Source organism: Psammomys obesus, unplaced genomic scaffold (assembly GCF_907164565.1).
Source record: "Psammomys obesus unplaced genomic scaffold, mPsaObe1.curated_primary_1811, whole genome shotgun sequence".
In the NCBI taxonomy this organism is placed as follows: domain Eukaryota; kingdom Metazoa; phylum Chordata; class Mammalia; order Rodentia; family Muridae; genus Psammomys; species Psammomys obesus.
Window position 1 is genome coordinate 12,731,473 of NW_026596064.1, and position 23,396 is coordinate 12,754,868.

General features: G+C 39.5%; 1 protein-coding gene across 3 annotated transcripts in view; it reads left to right on the forward strand.

The window, feature by feature from the left end:
- Znf148 (zinc finger protein 148) overlaps nucleotides 1-23,396 on the forward strand; it is a 112,111-nt gene that overhangs the window by 63,956 nt on the left and 24,759 nt on the right. For all 3 annotated transcript variants that reach the window (XM_055624955.1, XM_055624954.1, XM_055624956.1), the window contains 3 exons: nucleotides 9,375-9,500; nucleotides 19,537-19,660; nucleotides 20,845-20,928. In XM_055624955.1, the coding sequence (XP_055480930.1) occupies nucleotides 9,375-9,500; nucleotides 19,537-19,660; nucleotides 20,845-20,928 (334 nt within the window). The remainder of the gene's footprint in view (nucleotides 1-9,374; nucleotides 9,501-19,536; nucleotides 19,661-20,844; nucleotides 20,929-23,396) is intronic.

A 23,396-nucleotide genomic window follows, 5' to 3' on the forward strand; every position in this document is an offset into this window, starting at 1 on the left:
TGCGCACGCACACACACTCTAGTGGGCCCGGATGGATGGGTGGGGACTCCTTGCTTCTATCATTTGCCAGTTCTGATTCCAAAGAGACTACTAATCTGTATCCTAGACTTCTAATCTAATATCATAGAAAATCTTAGTTTGTAAAAAATAAATATATATATATATATATTTACTTTTATATAGTATGCTTTAGAGCTATTATGTTATGTAAATGATAATTTCATCATAACAATTTAAATTGTTTCTTTAATGATTTTTGTATGTATTCTCATGCCGTTGCATATATAAAACGGCTTTATTTTAATAGCCAGTTAAATGGTATGCTGTTGTTTACTTCACATGTTATTGTTAAGGTTGTTTGAGTGAAATAATAATAAAAGGAATGCCTGTGCCTATATCAGTCCAGCATACTTAAACTTTCTGTACATGTATATGTATTTATTAGGTCAGAACATTTATAAAGAAAGTTGGGTAAATTGTTAAATTCATAAATTTAAGTTTCATAAATTTAGTCCTAAGTAACTCCCATGTGTGTACATCAAGGAAATCATTAGGACCCTGAGACAGACCCCTGCCCCTCACCCACTTCCTGGTACCCTGATTCTCTTTATCTGTTAGCCTGCTTGAGTTTGGGTTTGACATAAATAGAACCAAGCATACTGTGTACTCTGGTTTTGTTGGTTGTGTATGAAATTCAGCCATCTCATGCATTTAGTAGGTTGTTCTCATTCCTGAACCTGGTTATTCTAACACTGCAGACTGTTTCTGGAGTGGGCTGTGGGCGTGCTCAGTGTGGATTGTGTGCCTGCCAGCAAAGGGGCTGGTTTCCGTCCCCAGTCCGTCTTTCTTCTCCCCAACTGCGAGCATTGTTGGGATGTGCCTTTTTGTGCATATTTGTCCTCATGGCTTTTGCCTATTTTCCTCAGTGTACAGTTTGTAGCTTGGCAAGTACCCTGCTTTTTCGAGAAGTTGTGATTGGTTTAGTAATTTATAAAAATTGTTCTGTGTCCTTGGAATCTGGTCTTGTCATGTACTAGATTTTTAACTGTAGCCATTTTAGTTGTGAGTGTAATGAAATGTGATTTTAGTCTTCCTTTTACTGGTGATTCGTCAAGTCTGGGAATTGTCATGTTCTGTGGCACTTTGTGTATTATTGTGTGAGTTGAACTTTTTGTAGGTGATGTAAGAATGAAAAATACTTTTTTTCTGATTGTTATTTAGTTTTGAAAACTAACCCAGAGAGATTTCCTGTCAGTTTCCCATTGGTAGCAGTTTGGGTGTTGTAATGTAAGACAATGTCTGCCAGAAGGCTGTTTTCTTCGTTTATGTCTCTCTCACTGTCTGGGTGTCTCTGTCTTCTTCTGTACCTTTCATCTCCTTGCCTCCCTCTCCTCTCCTCCCCATCTCTCTTACTTACTTGCTCTTTTGTTGTGTCCAGGGTATCAGGTAGACTGGTGTCAAACTTACTGTGTACTGAGGTTGACCTTGAAGCTTTGCTTCTCTTGCCTCCATTTCCCAGGTATGAGGATTACAGCCATGTGGAGCAATTCCTCAGAAGTCTTTCCATGTAACATTTGAGGACCTGATGCCATTTTAGGATAATAAAGTAATGAGGAAATACTGAATGTTTTAAACCTAAAGAACACAAAAATGGCTGTAACTCACTACCGTCGAATAATCATTATTAATGTTTCTTTGATAGAATTTCAGTATTCTTTTTGTTGTTGTTTTCCTGTGTAGGTATTTGTATGTTTGGGCAAAGTTTGCCCCAAATGTATTTGTGTATTTGCATAAAGTTTTAAAACATACTTTCATATTTATTTCTATTTATCACTTAACCTTCACCAAGAATGTTTCTCTGTCACTTATGGTAGTCAAATGTGATATTGCTAATAACTGTATATAATAACTATAGTTTTAGTATTAGATTTTATAGTTTTTATAATAAATAGTATTGTAATGTTATTAGATATTGTAATTTTTTTTTTCTTCAGTATGGGTTTCTTTAGGCTTTGGATGTATATTGGTTAAATTAGAATTTAACCACAGAAAATTAATCACAGAAAATTCCAGTGAATTTAGTTTTTATAGTTGTATTTGAAAAGTAATGTCTTTATATATGATGTAGCAGAAGAATTTTAAATGCATATCTGTGTTCACATACAGTCCTGAGAAGGTAACAAATATTCTCGCAGGCTAGAGAAGAAAAGTAAAAGAGAATCAGCACATGGCAATATATATGTACATGTATGTCAGAGGAAACTTGTGGCATCAGTTCTCTCTCCTTTTGTCCTTCTGTGGATTCTAGGAGCAAACTCAGGTTGTGCAACAGCATGCCAACTGCTGAACTGCCTTGCCAGCCCTGGTAGTAGACAGTGTGTTGAAAGGCAGGGAAGTTGGGGGGATAATCTATTAATTTTATTTTAATGTACATATGGATGTTTTGCCTGCATGCATGTCTGAGCACCACTGTGTCCTTGTGCCTACATAAGCCAGAGAGGGATTGGGACACCTCCTCCCCCACCCTGAACTAGAGTTTCAGACAGGTGTGAGCTGCCATGTGGATGCTGGGAATTGAACCCTGGCTCTGTGGAAGAGAGTGGGCAGTACTCTTAACCGAGCCATCTCTCCAACCCCGGAAGGAGAATTTTAAATGAAAGGAAAGATACTAACTTTAGGAAGCAAGATTTATAAATGGGGCTTTTGTAGGAGTTAATAACCCTCTGTATGTTCAAGAAGCCACACACCTGCAGTGTGTGATGGTGATTAATGGCAGATATGTTTATTGGTACCTTAGGATTGGCCAAGTCCTCTTTTTGTAATATTGTTTGATTTTATTTTTTGGATAGGAAATGGCTATGCTCTAATGGACAGCTGCGGAGATGACTAAAGTAATGAGAAGCATCAGGAGTTTCTTGTATATTCCTATCAGCTGTTCTTTTTTCCCCCTTTGAGTGTGAGTGTGTTGGTGCTTGGAGAGCCTGTTAGTTTAGTTTGAGTTGTTTACACAGCACAGGTAAAGGGCGGCTAACCGGTGCCTGTACCACTGAAAAAAACGAATCTTCTCTTCCCCAGCAATCAGTGACTACCTGTAAATCCTCAGGTAAGGGTGGGGCCTTGTGGGCCCTTCCTCCTGTGTCAACACTGAGAGGCACAGATGTGTGTAGGCCTGTGCAGACAGGCACTACCTGAGTGAGTTCCTCAGTGCACTGGCAGTCTTGGTCCTAGTCCTAGTTTTGAAGTTTTACAGCATGGGGTGTGTTACGTTATTAATATTGGGGCTGGGGAAAGAGCTGGGGAGGGAGGCAAGTTTAGAAGTAAAAACGAGAAGGAATATATAATGCCGGAATATATAATGCCCGACTTGTAAACCTAACTAACCCTCTCGTTTCATCCATGAAACTGTCAAGTTGTCATTTTCTGATTCTCCCTTTGCTGTTGTTTTTTTCTCTCTGTTCATTCATTTATTTAGAGAATGGCATGTGTTGTCCTGAAGTATTAGTTTTTTGTTGTGAATCAGAACTATGCTACTCGTACATTTAAAGACCCGGGAAAGGGAGACCTCATATTTAGAGTGTGGTCTTTCCATCTAGAGTGATACGGGAACACAGAAGAGCTCAGCAAGTGTTTGTTTTATTCTTTTAGCTTTACTGAATTTAGTACTAAAAAGGCACTTAGTAGCTAGCAGATGGGTACAAGATATAGGAAATTACAACAAAAAAATGTTTTATGTATACATGGAATCTTTAAAGATAAGAAAGCCATTCTAGACACTGACCTTGATTTAGAGTCCAGGCTTGAGAATTAAGGGAAGGGCTTTAAAAATCTATTAGGGCTCCTAATGTTCAAACATGCAAGAATAAACGGAAGCACACGGGAGAGCAAGGAGTGGGCGGTGCATCACCATGCATTCTTTGGGGACTTAGAACTAGGGTAAGAGCAGTGGGTGTAGAATTTTAGGTGGTGAAATATTTGGGTTTAGTTAATGGGTTTGGGAGTCATGCTGTTATTTCTAGATAGAAGCTGCATTGAAGTTCATGTTCTCAGGTAGCTATGAGGGTGCTGTGAGGTGACTGGGTGGCTGCTTAAAATTAAATGACAGGTAATACCTAGGATTTTTACTTATTATTATTATTATTATTATTAATGTGATCTATTTTAGCTTGGTGGTAGTTACACAATGTTTTAATCTTAGCATTTGGGAGGCAGAGGCAGGCGGATCTCTGAGTTTGAGGCCAGCTTGGTTTACAGAATGAGTTCCAGGACAGCCAGGGCTACACAGAGAAACCCTGTCTTGAAATAAACAAAACAAAACAAACACAACAACAAAAAGTTGATGTGTTTTGCAGACTGATATTCTTTTTTTTTAAGATTCTATTATGGTTTTCAAAAATCTGGCAACTTAGTCTTTTCAGATGTTTAACCATTTATTGACACCCACTGTTATTAATACTAGCTTAAATTTTGCGAAAATCAACACCATGAAAGTAATTTTCTGCTCAATAAACATTCTTAGGCTAAGGAGTTAGCCTAGTTGATAGACTGCTTCCTAGCATGTGGAGTGCCCGTATTCTGTCTCCAGCACCACATAGACCAGACGTGGTGACACAAGCCTGCGGAAGGCAGGGGTAGGAGGATAAAAAAATCAAGGTTATTGGAGCTGGAGCGATGGCTCAGCAGTTAAGAGCCCCTGTTGCTCTTGTAGACAGCTGGCATTCAGCTCCCACTACCTACATTACATTGGGTGGCTCAGAGCCTCCGCCTATAGCTTGAGCTCCTGAGGCATCTTCTTCTAGTCTCACCAGGCACCCACACATGCACACAAACACCAAGGTCACAAAAATAAAATAATATTTAACTTTAAAACTGTTGAGGTCTGGGGAAGAGGGAGGGTATGACAGGGAGGAGAGGGGCCCTGTGATTGGGATGTAAAGAGAATAAATATATAAATTAATTTAATATTGAGGTCACCCTGGAGTACATGAGACACCATGTATAAGCTTATTAGAAAATGAAAACCTCTCTGGCAGGCAGTGGTACCGCACACCTTTTATCCCAGCACTTGGGAGGCAGAGGAAGGTGGATTTCTGGGTTCAGGTCTAGCCTGGTCTACAGAATGAGTTCCAGGATAACCAGAGGTACACAGAGAAACCCTGTCTCAGAAAAACAAAACAAAACAAAAAAGGGGGGGGGAAGGGGAGGAGAAGAGAAACCTCTGAAGGAAGGGACTGGATAGGATGACTTAGTGAATATCTCTTTGTCACATTTACAAAGTTTTCTTGTTTTTATAGATTACTGTTACAGTCTTACTTGGACCAGCGACCCTTGAAATTCTCTTATGGTGTCTGTAATGTGTATTCTTTACCTCTCACACTTTTTTCTCTTTGTTGAATTTCCCAGCATCTTTGAAAAATTATCTCTCTGTGTATATTACAGGTGTATGTAGACACAAATGCCATGGTGTTCATACAGAGCTCAGAGGGCAGCTTTGTGGGATAGGTTCTCTCCTGCATCTTTCTGTGGGTTCCAGGGATTGAACCAGCGTCTCCAGGCTTGTTCAGCAGTGACTTTGCCATACTGAACCCTCTCTCTGCTCCTCCCCCATCTTTTTTGTAAAAACTTATCCATAAAAGGTTACAGTGAGGAGGGGTTAGCTGATCGTAGTTTGAGTCCGAGATGGACTGTGTACTTGAGGCTTAAGCACAGTAGAAGTTATATGGAAAGGAGACCACTTTATTCCATTTTGAGTAGCAAACATTTGGGACCATTCTAGAACTAAGTTACTCTCTGCCTGGGCTAGTGCTGTTTTTATGTTCTAAATGTGCCTCATATTTGAAAGTGATAGTATAATATGGTCACTTTGCATGTATATGTTAGTAAAACTGCATTTAAAAAAAAAATGTTTGCCCCTAAAAACTTTAGTTTGTGAATAGCTGCTGCTTGCAGAACTTAACTCTCTATTAGAGTTCCTGTTGCTTTTGTCCCCCCGTTTTGGTTTTTGAGACATGATCTGTTTAGTCTTGGCTGTCTTGGAACTGCCTGCCTCTGCTTCCCCAAAGCTGGGATTGAAGACCACCATGCCCTGCAAGTTCCTCTTTTTGCTGCAAGTTATATTTTCATGTGTGTCCCCCCCTCAATTTATAAACTGGGGAAAAAAAAAAAAAGCTAGAATTGCCTTTTGGATCCCCTGTGAGATCGGAGCAATCCACAGCTGCCTTCTGTCTCTTACCACTTTCTGTGCACTAGCCCTGAGTGTGTGGCTGTGTTTCAGTGAACCTCCCCACTGAGGTGGAGAGTTACTGTTCTGTGCCTCTGTCCAAACAACTGGCACTTAGATAACCCTTTTATGCTGTGCTCTACTAGAGTTATTAGTGAAGGAATCATCTGCTTGTTGAACTATGGCTTCTCAGATTTCAGGAATTCATGATGGCTTCCATTTCTTTATTTTGTCATTCTCTTTGAAAACCCTCCCTGGCTCATAGAGGTTAAGCATGGTACTTACGAATCCCTAACAGCCATCTGTCTTGCAGTTGAGCCTGTAAGATGGTCTTAATGTAATCTTTGGTACCATATCTTTTGTAGTCTTTAGAAAGTGTAGTCATGCTAACTGTTGTTTTGGGGCACAAGCCTGAGCCTTAGTGGCCCTAACAAACAAGGTTCAGTTCTTGTTAACAGAGTACCAGCCAACAGAAGCAACAGTAAAAAGCACAGAGAGGAAGTCAGTCTGTCCGCACACTGCAAAGAATTCCAGAGAGGGCCAGTGACTTTTTTGTCCATCGTTAGGGTTCTGACATGAGATTTAAACAGAGAACAGGAGCGTAACTGCATTAAGTATGCAGTCCTGGTCAAGATGTCCTTCTGCCTGGCCTTATTCACCCTTGTCTGGGCTTTAGTCTGTCGTGAGGTGGCCTGATCATTTGTTGAAATTATGTGAAATCCTTTCCCAGGAGACAAGTTCCTCCCCGGGCTGGTGGGCTTTGGTGATCCCCTTCCCTAGGGAAAAAGCAACTCTTTTGGGACCAAGTGTTTGAATGGCCTCTTAGGTACTTAGAAGCACTGTTTTCTTGCCAGAACACTTCAGGCATTAGCACCTTGTGTTTACTTAGATGATTTTCAGATTTTTATAGCAAAATTTCAGAATATTTGCATTCGTTCTAAGGATAAATATAAAGGTTGCGGTGAGGAGGGGGGCCGATGAGGATCCTCAAGCAGATGAGACTTGACTGTATCATTAGTGACCTGAGGGCCTTAATGTCAGGCAAGCAGTGCTGGGACCGAGATTGTAGATGGGATAGCAGTGTTAGCATTGCACATCTCCTGGACTGTTTCCCTAATTATTGTAGAGTAAGCATTATGTCTTGAGTAAAAACTTACACATCTTTATAATTATACACTTGGTAATGATTTGTTGAAAAGGCTAGGAAGAAAGTGGCTACTAGGCTATAAAAATGTTGATATAGAAAAGGGGAAAACGTTGATCATAAAACATTGATTTTCATTATTTGCTTTAATTTTCATTTGATAGGATGTTTTTAGAATTTTGTAGTGTTTTCTTCAACTAGACATCTTGATGTCTAACTACAAACCAGTGTTGTATGTTGGAACCTAATCTTGCTTGGGCTTGTAACCTCAGTATTATTTAGTTCCTTAATTGTGGCAATGAAGTGATGCTACTTACCTCACTGTGTGCTGTTAGGTCTTATTACCATCCCCTGGACAAGAAAGACATCATTAATCTCTTATTTTCTCTCTAGTGCAACAGAGTTCTTCAGTTTCGTATACTCTGTTATTGTTTCTCAACTGCCTATTAATTCTTTAGCACTTTCAGTTGGTGTATGTGTACTTATAGTCGCCCTGAAAACATTTATGTAGGCCCAGCAAAAAAGAATAAGATACAATTTTTTTTGGGGGGGGGGTTCACAAAACAGAAGGCAGGAGAGGTTTATCCATTGTGAGCCACGGGAAGAGAACCATACAAAGAGGTCCAGTGAGTTAAGCCTTGTTTTTAGAGCACTGACATGAGGTTTAGGTTTAGAGAAACTGGTGTAAGGGGCAAGAAAGAATTAAAATCAAGCAGCCCTGTCATGGCATGGTTCTTCCACCATTGTCTTAGCTCTAGTTGAACTTGAAGAAGTCTCCTGCTTACAGGGATGGGTTGTTATCAGGACAGGATTACTTCTGCTCCAGGGAACTCTGTCCTGTGAGGATACACTTTCCTTGGTATCCAAGGTGGCTCAAGAAGAGTGGGTAGTAAGGACAGTGATTTATCTATGCCACCAGCCATTTAGGAGATGAGGTAGACTATATAGACACTGTTGAAGAGGGAGGCAGGTACCTCAGGTAAAGGAGACAGACATAAAACCAAGAGAAAGCCAGGCTTTTATCCTAAGCTACCTTGAAGTCCAAATGAGGAGTCAGTGCTTTTTAGCAAAAACAGTTTCTAAGTGCCTGTTACAATTCTTTCATTGTGTATGAATGTTCTCAGTGTTGAGAGAACTAGAGTATCAGCTACTCTAGCCATATAGATTGCCCAGCGCAGTGATAAACTAGTATATGAGAGCAGAGACCCTCATGACAGAAGCACAGAGGTGAACAGAGCCAGGATCTTTATGCTTGAAAGTAGGAGTGCCTTTGTAGAGCAGAGTTAAAGAAGACGGAGTAAGTTCTACCTCTTGTTTCAAGCTCTGTGAGTGTGAACTCCAGCGGAAGGAATTTAGTGTCTGGTATGCATGGGTAAGATCCATTTCCCCCACTTCCTGGCTTTGGTTACTCTGGGAAGGATTAACACAAGTGACTTTGTTTTTGTTACTGATGTTAAGACAAGGTTTTGCTTTGTAGTCTGGGCTGCCTTCAACCCCATGATTTCCCTCTTTAGTCCCCAAAGTGCTGGAAGTACAGGCATATGTTACCATGCCATTTCAATTCTGGCATAACCCTCCTACACACACACACACACACACACACACACACACACACACATACACACACACACACCTTGTCTTTTAACAGTTTTCTCTGACATTGTTGAGTAACTATCCTGTAGTTTGATTTTTTTTTTTTTTTCTTTCTTCATTGCTCATCAGCAGACTGGAGTTTATCCTGGTTGGTTTGATTTAGATCCCATGTGTAGGGAGAAGGGACAGATGGAAGGAGTTGTTAATAACCAGTGAACCTTTTTGGCTAACTTGAGACAATTTACGAAGTATAGAGTGAGTCCTATTTAGAGTCCATCCTCAAGCTTAATCATGTCTGTCCTGTGGGTAATATGTTAGTACCCCAAGAAATACCCCCAGGTTATTTTGTTAGAAGTTGTACTTCAGAATGCACATTGGACTTCATGCATTTCTAAAATCAGCTTTGTTTTTTTTAAACAGATAAGTGTAAAGCAGGAAATTACTTTTACTGATGTATCTGAGCAACTGATGAGAGACAAAAAGCAAGTCAGAGAGCCAGTAGACTTACAGAAAAAGAAGAAGCGGAAACAACGCTCTCCTGCAAAAGTAAGAGAATGTGTTAAGGTGTGGTCACTAACCTTTTCATTTTAAACTGTTGGTTTTTCTTGTGGGCAGAAACATATTTGGACCTTAATCCAGGTGTAGACGTCTTATCATGGTTTAGTAGCCAGTGTGCTACACCAGCTTCTGCAGGAGGCCGTAGAGGAGAAATGCATTGAGTGTAGATATGGTGGGCCATGGCTTTTAATCTCTCTCTCTCTCTCTCTCACTCTCTCTCTCTCTCTCTCTCCCCCTCTCCCTCTCCCTCTCCTTCTCCTTCTTCTCCTTCCCGGTGTATCCCCCCAACTTCCAAAAATGAACTTCTGTCTTTCCATATCTCCCTTGTATTTAAAGACTAACAAGATATGTAGGGACCTTGCTTGTTATTCATATTTTAATATGTGTTAATGTTTCCTGAAAGATTACACTGATTGTTTATCAGACACACCTTTAATAGACTGTGCGCTCCCTGGGGGCAGAAACCTTATTTTATCACAGCTGTATCAAGAGCCTGAAAGGGGAGGCTAAATGAACACTAATAAATGCTAGTAGAAGCTAGCCTGCTTTTGTGTTTTTCTCTTGCAGGGGCATTGTCTTGTATTCTTTAGTATGTACCATTGGTAATTTATCTTCATAGTTATTTCTCCCATGTTTTACCTAATGTAGTAGAAGAACTACTCCTTCTCCCCTTTTTATGTGTAGCCGAGGATGACTCTGAGCTTCTGATTCTCCTGCCTCCACTTCTTATAGCTAGGATTACACAGGAGTGTCCCTGCATGTATAGTTTCATACAGTGCTAGATATTGAACCCAGGGTTTTATGTGTCCTAGACAAGTGCTTGCATCCTGAGCTACAGCTTCGGTTCCCCCTTAAATATCACATTATAATATAATCCCCCTTTTAAAAACTTTGAGACAGGATCTTGACATGATGTAGGCCAGGCTAGCCTTGAACTTGGAATCTTCCTACCTCTTCATTGCTAGGATTAAAGGCATGAACTACCTTGCTGATTCAGTAGCAGATTTGTTTTGATGGCTGCTTACTGTAGTTTTTATTTAAAACCATAATCGTTATCTATCTTGTGTAATGTAGTGGGCGAGAGCAACTAGTACTGGCTTGCAAGAGCAGTCTGCTAAAGTGTCAGCAGACAAAATGCTCCCTGCTCCTCATTCCTCAGTGTTAATCAAACCCCTTGCTGCTGTCTTAGAGATATAGAACATGTGCCTGTGGTATTTCACTATACGAAATAATCAAGTTATAGTTTTGATTCTCTGCCAAATTATCTTTTCTGTCTTCATAATTTAGTGGATTTGTGAAAATGTAATTTCTTGATTTTTCAACTTGTAAATTATGTTTAACCCATTTTTGTACTTACAGTTAAAAATAGTAGTTTTTTGTTTGTGCTAGGGATTGCACACACATGCACACAAATACAGAGATAACCTTGCTCATGCTAGGCAAGCAGTATACCGTTGAGCTCTGTAGAGTCTTAAGCATTTTTATTAGCTATGTAATATATTACTTTGACATGTTCTAACTAATGATTGTTTTGTTGAGCATTGCTGTGTTGTTGTATTTTTCGACTTCATTTTAAGTCAATGCTATGTATTTATCGTATATAAATATGTTTTGGAATCAAAGGCTATCTACTTGATTTCGGAGTAGTTGTGCAAGTTATATCCCGACAGAGTGGGTGTGACTGTGCTGCCTACACACTTGAGAGCCTGGAGGCCAGACATGGACTTTTGTACCCACCACAAGTATCACACTGTAGTTGGAATATACATTTCCTTAGTTTTGGGTCATACTAAATTCCTCTTTTTCGATTGTCTTGACATTCTGTGTTTTGTATTTTATGGAATATCCCCCACCCCCGTTTTTTTTTTTTTTTTTTTTTTTTTTTGTTTTGTTTTTTGGCATCTTACTGTTTTCCTCAGTGACTACTGTGATGTTTTTAAAATTCCTCAGTAATTTCAGGATTTGAAAAATTAACTTGTAAACATTGTAATAATGTCTGATTGTGCTACTTTGTGCTCACTGTTTAAATGTGAGAAATTTGTTTTAAGGTTTGTTTATTGTGTATATATACATTCATTCATTCATTCGTTTGTTTATTTATTGTGTGTATGAGTATTTTGCCTACATGTATGTCTGTACACCACATTCATGCCTGGTACCTGTGGAGGCCAGAAGAGGGTGTTAGATTTGCTGAAGCTGGAACAGACAGCAGTGAGCTGCCATGTGAGCGTGAGCAGCTGAGCCTGGGTCCTCTGGAAGAGCAGCAAATACTCTTAATCTCTGAGCCATCTCTTCAGATCCTGTTTCAAGGTTTTAAATCAACATATGTGCTAAGTTATACATTTCCCTAGGTATTTCATTGCCATGTTTTTCTAGTGCTGTTCTATCTATAGTTTAATTCTTTTTTTAAGGATTTATTTTCATTATTTCACATTTTTAAAAAGAGATTGATTTACTTAGTGTATTCTGTGAAACATAGGCCTGATGCCTGTAGAAATCAGAAGAGGTCATTGGATCACCTGAAAGTGGAGTTACAAGTGGTTGTGAGCTACCGTGTGGGTGCTAGGAAACAAACCCAGGTCCTTTGCAAGAGCAACAAGTGCTCTTAACTACTGAGCTATCACTTTAGCCCCTGTTTTTATTATTTTTCAATTACGTTTGTGTGTGTTTGCACATGAATGAATGCTGGGGCTCTTGGAGGACAAGCCCAGGCTCTCTGAAAGAATGGTACATGCTTTTAACCACTTAACTCCAGCCTTCTTAAATTCTCACTGATGCCTAGGTTATTAGTGTTCAGGAGAGGAGTACCAGAATCTTTTTTGGTGATGTGTTCTCTAGGCCTTCGGTGGGTGTGAGGAGGGTGCAGATGCAGAGGATCAAATCCAGGGTACACTCTGTGTTAAGGGTCTACTACTGAGCCACATTCCTAGACCTACGGAGGCATTTTAAAATATACACCATGTATTCGAAGGGTGGTTTTTTGGTTTTGTTTTTGTCTAAGTTGGTTCTTTGAAAGTTTCTAAAAGCACCATCAAGGTATTTTGTCCCAATCAATGTGGTGGCCAGATGAGAGACAACATGTTTTAAGTACAATATACAGAAGAGAACATTTCAGGGCTGTCCTTTCAGTGAATTCTTAGAACAATGAAATTCTATAAATAGTAGAGAGCAGATACCAATGAGAATAATAATAATAATAGGTACTTCAAAAATTGTTCCCAGCAGGGCGTGGTAGTGTATGCCTCTAAGCCCAGTACTTGGGAGGCAGAAATAGGTGGATTTTTGTGATTTAGAGACCAACCTGGTACATCCAGAAGAGACCCTGTCTTCAAAAAGAATAAAACAACAACAACAAAAATTGTTCTTACATGTTACATGTAATGGACAGAAAGAGGTGTGGTTAGTTTTAACATGGTCTTCAGTTTCCCAGATGAGTCATTTCTTTGTGCCTGAAGAATTAGGACTTTGAGACATATAGTGAGTTCTGTTACATCTCCTCAAAATATGTTAGTTCCATATCCTCATACTTCATTGAAGTAACTTATTCTGCTGTTTTCAAATGAAGACAGACAAGTTTATTTTGGTTTATACTTTATAAATAAACGTGTTGATTATTTGAGCTTATTTTTTTTTCAATTTTAAGTTTCTCAAAGTTCAAGGTGTAATGTATGCTAAGAAAATGCTTAAGACTTTGGGGAAGGTGCATGCTTGCAATCCCAGCACTTGGGGAGGCAGAGGGAGATGGATCTCTGTGAGTTTGAGGTTAGCCTGGTCTTCAAAGTGAGTCCAAGACAGCCAAGGCTACACAGAGAGACCCTGTCGCGAAAAACTGAAGGTGGGGGAGGCCTTGGGGAAAGTCGTCAGAGGGTGGCGTTTTTAGAAATAATGTGTAGTAGGTGGGTGTGAGAATTAGAGTTCATTATCTCCGAGGGCTTCTCTCCACCAAGACCTTTTCCACACGTTGGTCTTTGCCCGTCATCAGCGGCTTTAGTATATACTGTCATTGTGTCATCTTAAAGTAGGTGGGATGCTTTGTAACTCAGTTGGGGAATATTATCTAGGTTAAGGTATTTTCTCTATTGTGAGATAATCCGTTAATGAAAATAGAGGAAATTGTAGACACTTGTTTCTTTGAAATGTCAAATTTCTTCTTTGGATGAGGGGTGTAAAGAGCTGCTTTGCTTGAACTGAAGTAGGTTGGCTTGAACCCCAGAGCCTCATGCATGCTAGGAAAGCACCTTGCTGCTGAACTTGACCCCCAGCCCAAATACTATTTTATTTTAACCAGACTAGTGCACTTAACCATAAGTCACCAAGGTGTCCCAGTGCTGATGTTATAAACCTTTTAAAGTCATATGTATTGTAAAACAGCCCTCTGAGAAGACTCTTCTTTCCCCTCACGCAAGCATTTCCCCTTGTGGTGGGAGCCTTGGAAGTGTTCCCATCGACTGCTGTGATTGCTTCACTGTCTCCTTCTTTAAGGACGGGATACTCATGGTTACATCATTGTATCATGGGCCACTCAGCATCACTTTGTTTCGCCTCTTTAAGTCTGTTTTTATTCTGTATTACAGATAGCTGAAGTTATTAGACACCTGTGCAGTCTGTGTAAATGTAATCCAGTCTCAGTATGTTTATGTCAGTGGTTGTAACCCACGCCCCAGTCCCAAGCTCTGTGTTAGTTGCCTGTGGTACATTTTCAGTTACAGACAATTAGCTCCATCTGTGAAGATTCTTGCTGGGAGGTTGAGTATATACTTGAAAAGAGCATAAGGTCATGTACATGTAAGCTTCAGACCTTTAATTCTTGATAAATGAAGTATTACCACTTGACTTTGCCATTGTCATTAACCTTCATGAGACGTTTTCTACCTCAAAAGATTTTTGATATGATTGCTTCCTTAACATTCATGAATTCTACGAAAGCTTTTTAGTAACATTTAATATTCTTGTAATCAGGTAATAGAAGCAATTTCTAGGCTTTTTAGACTATTTAAATCAACTAAGAAAGAACAGTATGGTTTTAATTACTTCTATTCTGCAGTATTTCTCCTTTTCATTTAATAAATAATTTGAGTCCCCAGTCTTGTGACAAGACCTGAGGATGTGTGTTGTTCTTGGAGTCCTTTAGGAGATCTGAATAGAAGCTGATTGTTGAGAACAGTGCTGAGCTACTGAAGAACGAGCATATTCCACACACAGATCATGAACTCTGTGGTCAGCCCCCAGCAGCCAGTGTATCCTGTTGGTCTCAGAAGAGAGTTGAGATTTTGGCACCAAGAAAACTTAAGATAGACTGATTGTTAAATGAGAAAAAGTATTTTAAAGGAAGCAGCAAATGGAGACATGTATCACCTTTCTCCATGCTCCCTTGGTTTTTGGAAGAACTACCTTTGAAGATTAATTGATTGTAAGAGTTGAAACTAGAAAAGTAACACAATGCTAATGAGGAAAGAAAGGAAGAAAATTAGAAAAATAATACAGTAGTAATTCATTAATCTGGTTTTCTGAGAGAGTGAATGTATATGGGGACATTATTTTCCATAGAACTGAACCACTAAGAAGATTCTGATGATGAAAAAAAAGCATCTTTATAGACTATCACCTACTTCTTTAAGTGCAGGAAACAAGAAAGGACCTTTGTAAAACGAATAGTCAGAGGCTAATGAGATGGCTCAGTGGGTAATCTGAGTTTGATTCAGATAGGAGAAAACTAGCACCTGCATGTTGTCATCTGAACACACCCACACGTACCCACACACCCCTTCTAAACCCTCAAGGCAAATATGCTGAATATGAATTGTGTTCCGTTCTTATAACACAGTGAGTTTCATGTTCTGCCACTGTGAAAGCTTACCATTTGAAAATGAAATTTGCTGAGAAGTAAAATGTAGCATAGGGACTGAAGAGAGTGACTGAGGTACTGTCTGTCTCTTGACTAGTAAGTCAGATAGATGGCTTGTACTCTTGGATGACCTTCTTATATGCCTTTGGAGCTGTATTCTTTTGGAAAAAGAAGAAAATCTTTCCAGTCCTTCTCCCACCCTCAGTTGTAAATAATACCTCATAATTGATGAGGGTTTAAATCAGCGGTTCTCAACCTTCCTACCGCTGCGACCTTTAATACAGTTTCTCATGTTGTGGTGACCCTCAACTGTAGAATTATTTTTGTTATTGCTTCATATCTGGAATTTGCTACTGTTATGAATCATAATGTAAATATCTGATATGTAGGATATCTGATAGGCCGCCCCTGTAAAGGGCCATTCAAAGGGGTCAGACCCACAGGTGGAACACCACTGTTTTGAAGCATCTCCTCTCAGTTCTCTTGGGTTTGAGTAGCTTAAATGTTGATGTCAGTTAATGTTGGAAGGTATTACAAAATCTGTACTCATTAGATTAAAATACGCATGCATGGATAATTTAGTAGTAATAGAATGTCAACATTGCTTGTCTTTGGAGAAGACCCTTTTCTCTTGGAGGAGTGTGACATTGACCCCAGAATGAAGTCTCCCAATTGAATAAGCAAAGCTTAGGCCTTTGCCTAATAAAAAGAGGTGTGCTAGTAAGAGAGCCCTCCTCACTCCTGACACCTCTTCCACTCTGGGTGTGGGTGTATAACTACATATGTGACACTAGCTAGGAACAGATTTGTCTCAAAACAAAATAACACAGAGTGAACCATGAAATTAGGGACACAGAAATAGCTAGGAATTTCATTTGATACCAAACATTTTTTTTCTGTAAAATCTTAATTTAACGCTATTAAACAAATACGAAACCCTAGGAGTTGGATATTTAAATATTTGCCAAGATTTCTCTTGGTAAGAGGAGAGCCTGCTCTCTGGGTCTTAATTAATACACTGTTCTGCTGATGTAGCAGTGACAGGAGGAGCTAAAGCACCCAGAGCTGCTGTTGTCAGGGTTGGCTTGGAGGAGCATGCCTGTAATTCCAGTTTGGGGGCATTGTAAACATTCTGGCCTGTAGAGCCAGAGTCTTTCTTCAAAACGGAATCCCCAGCTAAACTAAAAAAAGGCCATCTCCCACGTCCTAAACATGAACCTTCAGCTTTTTCTGCTCTGATGGTGATCGTATGTTAAGGGTGGGGGAGCAAATAAAAAATGTTTTTGTGTTTTTTTTTTTTTATAAAAAATATTATACTAATAGCAAGTTTGACTGCTAATCTTTAGGGCAAATGTCTCAAAGTATTGGATCATAATTTGAAAAGATCCTGAAAGAATATAAGTCAGGTTATGCTGAAGAAGACAGTTTGCCTTGAATTAATATGTTGTCCCTTTCACCCCTGGACTTTGTCTTGGAATGCTTACCTCTCCATGGTGCCTACTCAGTGGGGAGGGGGGGGGGTGTCTGAAGGCCAAAAGATGGAGAAGGACATTTTTAGCAAAGCCTTTTTGTTTACAGAAAGTGATGAGCTGTGGGAGCTATTTGGTATGAATAGCAGACAGCTAGCTTTGTCATTATAGGTGCAGAATCCCCACTGGGCCCCAGACTCCAGGTTTGGACATAGGGGTTTTATAGCAGTGAAGAAAACGGGCAAGTTCATGTGGTTACATTTCAAGCAGATTTCACATTGGAAAAACCATTGGTGCTTGTTTGTGGCAAGATGGATTTTACTTTGTCCTATAAACAAATATATGTGTTATACCAGCCCAACAAAGGAAAAGAAATTTAAAATGTCCAAGAATTTGATATTTCTGCTTGAATGTATAAATTTGCTGGATTGTTTTTTTGTGTGTGTTTGCCCATAAGATAGTAACAGTATCTGTTTCATCCGTATGATTCTACCTTGCATTAAAACATGAATGAAGATAGCAGAAAATAATGACCCCAAACTCTTAACTATCCATAAAGGGCTTCTTACAGTTAGGGGTTACACTGCTTCACAGTTAAGCCTGACAAAACCTTTCCTTACAGTTGCTGTGCTGCAGAAAGCCATTGGACTGCCATGGCTTTTGGCACTCATCTTATTTTTATCAACTTACGTGAAAAGAAGAAAGCCTGGTATTATCATCTTGGTTATGATATATAATATTTAGCATCATTCTGTTTTGTATATTTTGAATTCTATTTTAAGAGGGTTTGTGTATTTTCTTTCTGTACAGTGTTAACTTGCATTATTATTATGTGACTTGGAGGAACTGAAAAATTTTTAAACTTGACTGGCCAGAAATCAAACTTTTATTCTCACTGACTGTTCAGGAAGCTGTGACACCCACTTCCATTCTCCTGCCAAATGTGTCCCTTCTATGTCTTGAGTGCATAGACTTGAGGCATTGTTGACCATGTTGGCAATTTGCCCAGAACCCAAATACCCTGTATAATTTGCATGCTAATTATCATTGATTTGCATATAGTATAGGCTGAACTGTCTTCCTGAATTTAAAGTAAAAAGATACTCTAAAGATTAAAGCTATTTATCCTTCCCTACTTCTCTTTTCTAGGTTGAAGAAGGAATCATAATTATGTGTTTGTAGGCCCTAGTCAGTTTTCATGGTCCTTTGTATTCTTAAGATGTTGCCCAGGTTTCTCTTTCCCATGTTGGACAGTCTCTCGATTTACTTTCTTTCAGTCTTTTTTATTTTATGTGTATAAGGGGAAGTGTTTAGATGGGGTCTCTCATCTCCCTGGCTGGCCTGGAACCCTCTACATAGACCAGGCTGGCCTTGGACTCACAAGAGATCCACCTGCCTCTGTCTCTTGAGTGCTGGGTTAGTGTGCCACCACTCAGCTAAATTTCTCTACACTTTGACCTCCAAAATTATCTCCCACTTCCTGGCTACATGCCTCCTGATCAGATCCAGCTTTTCCCTCTCCTTGGCTTAGGTTCGTGCTGTGTAGCCCAGGCTGACCTTAGACTCTGTACTCTCCTGATATCCACTACACCTGGCCTTCTTTTGTAGCTCTCTGTGCTTCTTCACATCACTTTCTGTCATTTCTTTTCTCTCCGTGGTAATGATAAAAGGGATCATTGGTTCTTATCACTCCACGTTGGTCTAACGGGCCGTGGTAAAATGCTGCATGCTGAGTAAGTTGTTAGTAAGTTAGAATTCATGAGGTTGATGGTGAGCCTACACCACTAACTGTCCAGAACATGCTCACAGTGTTCTTGATTGCAAGACACTAGAATGATAAAGCTGGTTTCTTTTTTTCCATCCTCTTCTCCATTCCTAGCTTTATTTATCTGACAAATATTTTTAGGACCTGTTTAGTAGTGGTTGTTCTACAGTACCCTTGTAAATCCTAGACTGAGATTCTACTGTAGAGTTACTGGAAAACTTAATTTTTTCCTTTTTAAAATATAAGAAAATAATAACAGCTAAACTCTTACTTAACTCAAAAAATATTTTAAGTCTGTAAAATGTATGCCCACCTTTTATCTGTTAAAGTCTCATCCCTCACAGTCAAGGTGTAAATCACTTTGAAATTATTAAACATGTACAAATAAAAGTATATTCATATATATACACACACACACACACAAGGACGCTGTATATCAATAGATATATAGATAGATCTATCTGTCAACATACATACATTCATATGTGTATATATAGCAGAATTATATACTGGGTTCTGAACCTTTTTGAATTGAACAAATCCAGATTGGGTTGTTTCCCCCCCTCCCCCCCCCTTAAGGAGATAGACTTTCTCTCTTTACAGTTAAATAAAATTAAGTAGAATTGGTTTTCTTTAGTCATTCTCATTGATTGATTTGATACCTGACTTTTCTTCCTGTATACATGAGAATTTGAAACTGAAAATTAAACTGCTCACTTAGCAGCCCCTTAGGGAAACACTTAGGAACTCTGGTAGCTACCAGCACTACCTAATTCAAGTCAAATGTACTTTCCTACATTAAAGGTATTCTAATAGTCTTTTCCAGATTATTTGTGAAAAAAATTTTTTTTACAACCTCTAGTGACCATTGCTTATATTGTCCTTTTAAAACATAGTATTTACATTTTAAAAACTTTGTTTTGTTTTTGCCTTTTTTTAAACTAGATCCTTACAATAAATGAGGATGGATCACTTGGTTTGAAAACCCCTAAATCTCACGTTTGTGAGCACTGCAATGCTGCCTTTAGAACGAACTATCACTTACAGAGACATGTCTTCATTCATACAGGTATTGAATTAAAATGGGCTTATGGCCATTAAAATTATTGTCATTGTTATTTTCATCTTCGTATAAATGTCGTCAGTCTTAAGACCATAGCTAACTTGGCATTGTCAATCAGAATCTGTAGCCAGACCATCAGGAAGAAACCAAGAAAGACTTTAAATGAGAAGACGATTAGCATGGATGTATACAGTTAATAACTGGGTACTTACTTGGCTTAAAGCATTCTTTTTAACTAGAGAAATACTGCGTAAGAGTGTGTTAAGAGCCTCCTGCATCCGTCTTTCTATGCTAGGTGTATGACCAGCACAGGCAGTGTTGAGAAATCAGGTATTAGAACGATAGCTAACAAAAGTAGAAGTCAAAAGTCATGAAATTGTTGGAAAGAGAGCTAAAGACTGATCCCACACCTTTAGAAAAGCAAGCTAGAAGTGTTAGATGAGTTGGTGGGTGAAGGTTAGAAGGAAGAACGGGGAGATTTGATGAACTAGAAAAGTGCAGTGATGGCTAGAAACCGAAGGAGAGAGGGTCCAAGGAGGCCCTCAGAAGATAGAAGGTGACTGAGAACTGTGGACCAAACAGGAGGCCATCTCTGTAATGCCTGGCAGCAGTGGGTGGGAAGCCCTGGGGTGAGCCCTGAGACTCCCCCGTAAGGTGTGGTGGGAGGAAGAGAGGAGGTGTCAGGAGTGAAGCAGCATTGAAGCATGGCTTCCTGGGGAACAGACCCACAGTGTTCTTCAGCAGAGAGGGAATGTTTCAAAGGACAGGGCTTTCTTTCAAGGGTGTGTATATAGTTCTGGTCTCTGAAGAAAATAGGTAGAAGGGCAAAGAGGGATGGTTAGCCAGAGAACCAGATGGACATGCCTTCAGATAAGGAAGAGGAGATATTTAAAGCCCACACCAGTAGTCTGGAGAGTGCTTTCTTAACTTGTGTATCTTCTGTTTTCTTTTTTATTAGAAGGATGTAAATCCAATTTTATTTTTGTATGATTATGAAAATGTAAAATTTTAAATCCTAGAGAAAATTTTTGAGGGAAAGTAGAACTGTTAATGAAAAATGTTTTTAAAAATCATATGGTGTTTTAGAATTTTCCAAATTTGGGCTTCTAAGACTTATCTAGCCTCAGAAGTGGTGACTTAAAGTGTTGCTTTATTCATTAACTAATGTATGGATGTCAAATTATTTTAAGGCGAAAAACCGTTTCAATGTAGTCAATGTGACATGCGTTTCATACAGAAGTACCTGCTTCAGAGACACGAGAAGATCCATACTGGTGAGTGCCGCATCCTCCCTGAGCTCACTGTCATCACTGTCAGGGGGGAGGGAAGGTGTCTAAGAAGGCACCCCCCCCCGTCCCTCCCCTCCCCCATCCCCCGCCATGGTTGTTGCCTAAGATCATCCAGCCCAGGGAATTGCTGTTACTACTCCTAGGCTTTAATGTCTCATCACAATAAATTACATTGAAATAGCTCCATAATAACCTGAATTATGTATTTTAAGTCATAAAGGCAAAACTTTCCTGAAATAGCTGTTTGTTAAGCTAAGTAAGATGGTCACTCAAGCTAATTAACTCGTGCACTGTTGGATTGTTGGGAACACTGGAGTGGAGTGGTAGACCCTCACGCCTCTCCCTTTTAAGGCATGTATGTCAGAGACAACTGCCAGTGTCCCCATCCATTTTAGTATAGTTTTAAAGCAAGTATCTATTTTATATTTTTAATAAATGTAAGACCAAGTTTTCTAAGTGACTTTGATTTGGTAGATTCTTCACTTTTCTCTTTAATATCCCTAAGCATTGTAAAAAGATGTTTCTTTGAAATTGATTTTTGACGTTTTGGGTGTGAGTGTGCATGGTTGCATTTGTGTGTGCCTTTGTGTGTGTGTGTGTGTGTGTGTGCGTGTGCGAGTGCATCTGCATGCATTTGAGCATGTGTGTGTAAGTCTATAGAGCTTTGGGTTTTATATTTTATTAGAATTGAGAATTATGATGATAATACATTAACAGTAAAAATAATATCAAGTTTTTATATTTTTCTTTATTACTGCTCAGTGAAGTACCTGCCCTGATGTTATTTAGATGTAGTCTTGTAGTACGTGCAGATTTTGTGAAATGGGACCCTTGGGTATTCTGTCCAACAGAAATAGCCTTTTTTCTCAAAAGCTTCTGTGCATCTTTGTTGCCGTTAGGAAGAAATGTGAAAGTGGCCGTTCTACTTCCACTGCAACATACTGCCAGCTGTGTAGCATGTCTGTCTGCATGTTTGGTTTTATTTTGAGACAGGGTCTTCCTCTGCAGCTAAGATGTTCTGAAACTCAAATCTGTCCTTATGCTTCAGCCTCCTGGGTGCTGGTATTATCAGCATGCGCCACCACGCCTGGCTGGATATTCTGCTCTTTAAAACACTCTTCTGTGCACCACTAAGTAAACATTCATCACTTTAATGCACACGGTGGAGTAAAAATTGTGTGGCTCTTATGTGACCTAATAGTCAAATTGAGGTGTCAATAAAAATGTCAAATGAAAGGTGAAAGTATTTAAGTATTTTCATGTGTTTATTAGATTTTGATGATTTATTCATTTAACAAAAAACTTAAATGATCCTCCAATGTCTTTCAGGTACTGTGAGTACACAGAGACTGTGGGAAGGGTCTTCTGTTTTCTTTGTTTTGGAGATAAGAGACATAAAAATAAGCATGATGCAATAAAGTGTGTTTCTTGAGAGTTACTCAGGGAAACCCTCAGAAAAGCAGCATGAGGCTAAGTTAAAAATCTGTGAGTGAATATGATCTGAGAAAAATGAGACACAGTGCTCATCCTTTCGTCACTCTGACATGTTTAGTGTAGTGGACAGTTAGCCCTGGTCACAGTCTTGTAACAGCTCTGTTCTAGTTCCATTCCTGACAGAACAATAGAAGGAAAGCATTTATTGTAGTTCCTTGTTCTGGGCTGCAGCCTGTCACCAGCAGCTCAAGGCAAATGAACGCAGGCACACTGTTCAGTGCGCTCTGCCCTCCAGGAGTGAACCAGGGAGCCAGCTCTTATCACAGCTATGTAATTAAGAAAATCTCCACAGACATGCTCACACACCAACCTGATCTAGATAGTTCCTCACTGAGGCTCTCCCAGGCCATTCTAAAACTAAGTCACACTTAGTGCTAATCTGTGGGGGCATTTGGGATTTAAGTAGACTGTGATGAGTAGTTTATTGAGAATTTGTTAAGTATCAGGTACTGTCATTTAGTCCTCATGTTAATTTCGAAAGGCAGGAAGTATTACTGTCCCCATTTCATCCATTAGGATGTAGTGGGAAGCAGAGAGAAGCTGAGAGCGTCCTTAACTTTCTACAAGTTAGTAAACCATGTTGCCCAGACTCTAGCTCAAGGCTTTGTTAATCTAGAGACCGAGATGCAATCACTGAGGAAAATGAAACAGGAAATAGAAAGAAATACAGCTTTTGGCTCTTTGAACTCTTCTTCCTGTCTCTAAGCCAGAGATGGCTTAGCCTCTCTGTGTGTTTAGTAACATCTGAAAGGTGGGAAGCAAAGGCCAGAGTTCTCATGTTACAAAAAACAGCTTAGAAGAACACACAGCTCCAGAGGAATCACAGCAAGTTAAAGTCACTAAGATTCCTTCTCAAGGAAAACTTTTCTTTCCTTCTCTTCCTCTCTCCCTCTTCCCTCTCTCTTACTCTCGTGTGTGTGTGTGTGTGTGTGTGTGTGTGTGTGTGTGTGTGTGTGTGT